Source organism: Xenopus laevis, chromosome 7L, assembly GCF_017654675.1.
Source record: "Xenopus laevis strain J_2021 chromosome 7L, Xenopus_laevis_v10.1, whole genome shotgun sequence".
Classification (NCBI taxonomy): Eukaryota; Metazoa; Chordata; class Amphibia; order Anura; family Pipidae; genus Xenopus; species Xenopus laevis.
In genome coordinates, this window is record NC_054383.1 from 119,214,844 (window position 1) to 119,221,111 (window position 6,268).

At 41.0% G+C, this 6,268-nt stretch overlaps 1 protein-coding gene across 1 annotated transcript in view; it reads right to left on the reverse strand.

Annotated features, from left to right (window-relative positions):
- The window catches only part of LOC108696758 (glycogen [starch] synthase, muscle), a 32,549-nt gene extending 26,508 nt beyond the window's left edge, over positions 1-6,041 (reverse strand). The window contains exons 1-2 of the mRNA XM_018226377.2: positions 5,897-6,041; positions 5,433-5,627 (exon numbers count right to left, since the gene is read on the reverse strand). Coding sequence (XP_018081866.1) covers positions 5,433-5,550 — 118 coding nt within the window. The 5' untranslated portion in view covers positions 5,551-5,627; positions 5,897-6,041. The remainder of the gene's footprint in view (positions 1-5,432; positions 5,628-5,896) is intronic.
- Between the last annotated feature and the right edge of the window lie 227 nt (positions 6,042-6,268).

The window sequence follows — 6,268 nt, forward strand, 5'->3', positions numbered from 1 at the left end:
TATGGCTGTAGTACATGCCCCATACAATTAGTAAAGAAAGAGTGGGGACGTGATATCTTCATACAGCCGTGGCTATTGGTTGACATTGTGGAGGCAACATGAATCCATTGTGCTTGAGTCTCAGCCAAGAACATCTCACGAATACAAGAATATCTATCCGCTCAGTATCTGTTGTAGGGCAGCCGTCACTCCAAGAAGGACAACAAGGTGTATATCATAGGCTAATGTGTATTCAAGGAGTAGCAGAAATACTCTGTACTGTGAGAGGGCATCATGTTATGGGGGGAAAAAAATTACAAGTATGGGAACTGTTATCCAGAATGTGGAGGAACTGGGTTTTTCTTGATAAGGGGTAATTTCATATTATAAGAGGTAATTTTAAAAAAATACATAAATACATAAATTAAACCCAACCGGATTGTTTTGCTTCCAATAAGGATTCATATCTTAGTTTGGATCAAGTACAAGGTACTGTTTTATTATTACAGAGGAAAAGTAAATAATTTTTAAAAATTAGAGTTATTTGATTATAATGGAGTCGATGAGAGAAGGCCTTCCCGTAACTCGAAGCTTTCTGGATAACGGATCCCATACCTGTATTTCAAACAACAAAATTGCCATAGACTCTGAATGACATGGGTGAGGGGATTCAAATGATATCATTGTTCCCCTCCCATGAAAAGACAAGGCACTAGAAAACACCCATCTCCCATTACCCTAAATATTACAGACTATTGTTGCCACTATAAACACTGCCGAATCTGGCAGCCAAACGAAATAGAACAGGTATAAAACCAACTGCTGTCAAAAGGGGCATTGTTAAAATTGTAAATATGAAAACCCTATAGTGCCTGGTCTACAATTGGAGCAAAAATATTTCCATAACTGTTCGGTGCTTAAAGAGGCGGTTTATCTGTTAAGTGTTACAGAATGGCCATTTCTTAGCAACTTTTCAATTGATCTTCATTTTTATTTCTTATTGTTTTTTGTTTTTTAATAATTTGCCTACCTCTTCTGACTCTTTGCAGTTTTCAAAAGTGGGTCTCTGTGAGGCTACAATGTAATTGTTACAGTTACTTTTTATTCCTTAAATCCCTTTCTTATTAATCTTACAGTCTCCTGTTCAGACCATTGCCTGGTTGCTAGAGTAAACTGAACCATAGAAACCAAAATAGCTGTTGAAATTTCTGGAGAGCTGCTGAACAAAAAGCTAACAATTCAGAAAAATTCTCAGCACATCACTCTCTCTCTCTGTCAAAGTAAAAGTTAATTTAAAGGAGAACACCTGCAAAGAGGTACAGGCAGGCCCGGACTGGCAATCTGTGGGTTCTGGCAAATGCCAGAGAGGCTGCTATACAGCTGAATAGAAAGTTACCATATAGTGGGCTTGTATGGGGGTTTTTGGGCTGGTAGGAGGGCTGTTTGGCAGGGGCGATTCCTGGCCCCTCTGCCGCCTGAGGCAGCAGCAGTTGCTGCTGCTCCCCTCCCCCGGAAATTCACTCTTAAAGAACCAGGAGCAGCATTTTTGCTGCCCCTGGTACCTAGTGGGGCGCTGCCACCTGAGGCGACAGCCTCAACTCACCTCATTGGCGAAGCACCCCTGCTGTTTGGGCCTCTGTGCACTTGGAATGACAGGGCCTATTTTGACTCCCAGTCCAGGCCTGGGTACAGTTAAAGAACCGGTTACCCAGAATGCTTGGGACCTGGGGTTTTCCGGAAAATGGATCTTTCCATAATTTGGATCTTCATGCCTAAATCTAGGATAACAGACCTGTAATTTGGATCTTCATACCTTAAGTCTACTAGAAAACCATGTAAACATTAAATAAACCCAATAGGCTGGTTTTGCCTCCAATAATGATTTATTATATCTTAGTTTGGATCAAATACAAGCTACTGTTTTATTATTACAGAGGAAAAGAAAAGAATTTTTAAAAATTTGGATTTATTTGGATAAAATGGAGTCTATGGGAGACAGCCCTAGAGCTTTCTGGATAACAGGTTTCCGGGTAACGGATCCAATACCTGTATCAGCAGTGTTTCTCACTCTTGCAAGCAGTACTCCCTAATAGCCTGTACGTGCAGTGTATATTGGTGTGCAGATTAAGATCTCCTGAGCCACCCAACTACGTAATTAATAAGGCAATGGAATTACCTATCCACCAATTGCAATCAGCTTTTGAGAACATCATTACTTATATCCTGGGGGCTCATCTGCTGTCACCAAGCTCCCAGCACAAACCTACCTTCCTATGTTTCTTTGTGTAGTTAAGCACTATAATCCCGCACTACAATAACCAAACGTGTCTCAAAAGAAAACATTTTTGTTGCCTGTCCTACGTAGGAATATGTGCTGAGTCAATGTAAACAACTTTCACATATATAAGTGGCTCAAAAGATTAGGAACAATAAAAGTACAGGTATGGGACCTGTTATCCAGAATGCTCGGGACCTGGTGTTTTCTGGCTAAGGGATCTTTTTGTTATTTGGATCTTCATACCTTAAGTATACTAAAAAAAAATAATTTAATGATTAAATCCAGTAGGATGGTTTTGCCTCCAATAAGGATTAATTATATCTTAGTTTGGATCAAGTACAAGGTACAGGACCTGTTATCCAGAATGCTTGGGACCTGGGCTTTTTTGGATAACAGATATTTTTGTAATTTGGATCTTCATACCTTAAGTCTACTAGAAAATAATTTAAACATCAAATAAACACAATAGGGTAGTTTTGCTTCCAATAAGGATTAATTATATCTTAGTTGTGATCAAGTTCAAGCTACTGTTTTATTATTTCAGGGGGAAAAATAAATAATTTTTTAAAAATTTGGATTATTTGGATGAAATCGGAGACGTCATTTCTGTAATTCTGAGCTTTCTGTACAACGGGTTTCTGATTAACGCATCTCATACCTGTACTGTTTTATCATTACAGAGAAAAAGGAAATTGCTTTTAAAATTTTGAATGATTTGATTAAAATGCAGTCTATGGGAGACAGCCTTCCCAAAATTCAAGGCCTTTCTGGAGAACAAGTTTCCGGATAATAGATCCCATACCTGTATTAAATATTAAGGTTTTGTGCTGCACACACTTACAGCTGCAGAAAATGAATTCATAACACAAGGTGGGGTAGAAGAGCGTACTATGGGCCCATGCATGGCTCAGGAATGAATACACCCATTATGCATGTTGAAACTGTTCGGGTTACAACCTACAAATACTGCCCTATCACTGTGCCTCCACTTGGCAATGCAAAAAAGGCACATTATTAATGGTCAGGCCCGGCACTCGAGTGTGATTAGCTAAAGATCTGGCACCATACCAAAGGGGAAGCTACATTTCCAGCCTCCTAAGCTACAGCGAGCAACGTTACTAACAAACGGATATAGATTTAGCTGCACTAGGAGGACCTAGGCCTTGTTTAAACTAACAGCCAGTAGAATGTATTTACAAGAATTTTTGCTTCTTTTACAGAGTTGCCATTTGTTTTATACAGAAATCAGGGGGAGCAGATGAAATGGTAGCAGGAAAGCCTCTGGCATTCCCAGAATTGTTGCCTAAATAAAAGAGTAATCCAGGCAAAAAGCAGGACAGGTGGCAGTTCTATTTATATGCCTTGACTAAACATCACCCTTTAGCGCTAATGGAAAATGATTTATACCCTAAACCTTGCACAGTGGAATGCAGTACTAGGGACATTATGTTAAACAAAAAATCAGGAGGCCAAGCGGATGTGCTTCATCGGTCTGTGGGATGCTGGGAAACGTAGTTCAACATTAGATCTGCTAATGGTGCGTTGCTTATAGATACACAGGGACTAACCAGTACAACCAGCTATGCTTATACCCCGGGGATGCCTCAGTATTAGCTATGCTTATTCCCCTTGGATGCCTCAGTATTAGCTATGCTTATACCCATGAGAAGTCTTAGTATTAGATATGCATACACTAATGGGACCCCCAGTATTAACTAATCATAACCCCAGGGATCTCGAGTATTATCTATGCATATCCCCAAGGGATCCCCAGTATTAGATATGAATACACCAATGGGATCCCTGTATTAGATATGAATATACCCATGGGATCCCCAGATTAGATATACATACACCCATGGGATGTCTCAGGATCTCCAGTATTAGCCTTGCATATGCCCAAGGGATCCCCAGTATTAGCTATGCATATACCAATGGAGTTCCAGTATTAGCTATGCATATACCAATGGGATCCCTGTATTAGCTATGCATATACCAATGGGATCCCTGTATTAACTATGCATATACCAATGGGATCCCTGTATTAGCTATGCATAGACCAATGGGATCCCTGTATTAGCTATGCATAGACCAATGGGATCCCAGTATTAGATATGCATAGACCAATGGGATCCCAGTATTAGATATGCATAGACCAATGGGATCCCAGTATTAGATATGCATATATCAATGGGATCCCAGTATTAGATATGCATATACCAATGGGATCCCAGTATTAGCTATGCATATACAAATGGGATATCTCAGCATAAGTACAGAGATAATATAAACATAAAGCAGATGAATATGAGGACATGTTTCTCATACAAATCCCTGGTTACCGGGGAGATACAGACACCTAAAATAAGTCTGCATCGAAAATGGGCAGGAGCCAGGCTGTGACATGCTGCAAAGTCAGCAAAGATTGTGTAGAATACAGACAAGCTTGGAATTACAAATTGGTGTGGGGGGGGGAGGCCTTGCCAAACACATCTACACAATAAGCCATTAGGAAGTTTTGAAATAAAATGCTTAAAGGAAAACTATACCCCCAAACAATGTAGGTCTCTATTAAAAGATACTGAGTAAAACAGCTCATGTGTAAAACCCTGCTTCATGTAAATGAACCATTATCATAATAATATACTTTTTTAGTAGTATGTGTCATTGGGTAATCATAAATAGAAAATTGCCATTTTAAAAAATAAGGGCCGCCCCCTGAGATCGTACGATTCACTGTACTCACATACAAACCACATGTAAGGTCACATGAGCCAATTAACAGACAGAGTTCTGCCTTTTGCTTCCTCACTTCTTCCTGTTACAGTTAGTGTTGTAGTATTTCTGGTCAGGTGATCTCTGAGGCAGCACAGATAGAGTCACGAAATGGTGGTTCAAGGCAAGAGATGTAAAAGGGCAATATTTATGTAAATATATATTCCAGTTTGGTAAGATTCTTTAATATGTCATTCAATTTGATATAAACTACCTGTTGCTTAAGTATTCATTTTGGGGGTATAGTTTTCCTTTAAATACCCAATGCTAGCATTTTAAAGAGACAGGTTACATTTCTGAGTGATTGCACAGCCGTTTCACAATGTGCCAGAGCAAGGCCAGCACAGCTCTTTAGCAGCCTGATGAAAGCCACTTACCCATATCATGGCCACCCACTAACCTTTGTTGGCCACTTCCCAGGCTACCTCAAACAGGATGGAGTTTTCCAGATCTAGGTCATCATCCCAGTCCTCCAGGCCGGTGAGGGAGGTGACGGACAGGCTGCGAGCTAAAGGCATCTTGCAGGTTGGGAGCTCAGGCTACAGGAGGTCCAAGATGAAGTTTGTGTGGCCCTTGGTTGTCCCCGGAGTGCTGACTATTAGAAGAGAAAATACCGGATTACTAAATGGATCCTCACCTGTTGGCTGTCAAGGTGTAGTAGAACTATAACACCCAAGCACAGACAGATTAGTGGGAATCTTAGCTCCAGCACAGCTGCAGGGTCACAGCTTATTTTGTATTTGATTGTTTCCACCCAAAATATTGGGGAAATTAGTGTTAGAGGCCATATGCAAAGAGACAATGTGTAGCCATGTGCTGTGCCCTTGAACTGTCACCCTGTGCGGCCCTCCTGCTGCTGCTGACCTGCTGTGGGATAAGGAAGAATCCCGGCTCCAGCTGATCAGCTCTGCTCAGGACCCCCTGCAGCACTGACAGCAAGGAGAACCGTGTTAGCAGCCAACCCCAGATGTAAGGGGCGTGTTTATCGGGGGCGTGGCAATAAATAAATACCGCCCCTTTCACCTTTTATGTCAGGATGTGATAGACCAGCTGTTCGGCTGCCAAACCCCCTCACATTATCACCCAATGAGGACGACGGAAAAATAACATAAATCGGTAAAAGAAACATTTTAATGCTGGCCTGGTAACAATCCATATGCCCTGATTCCGCCTCCAATTGGCTGCGGCAGACGCTGCTCACTATTTTCTATGATTTGATAGGAGGAATGACATAAG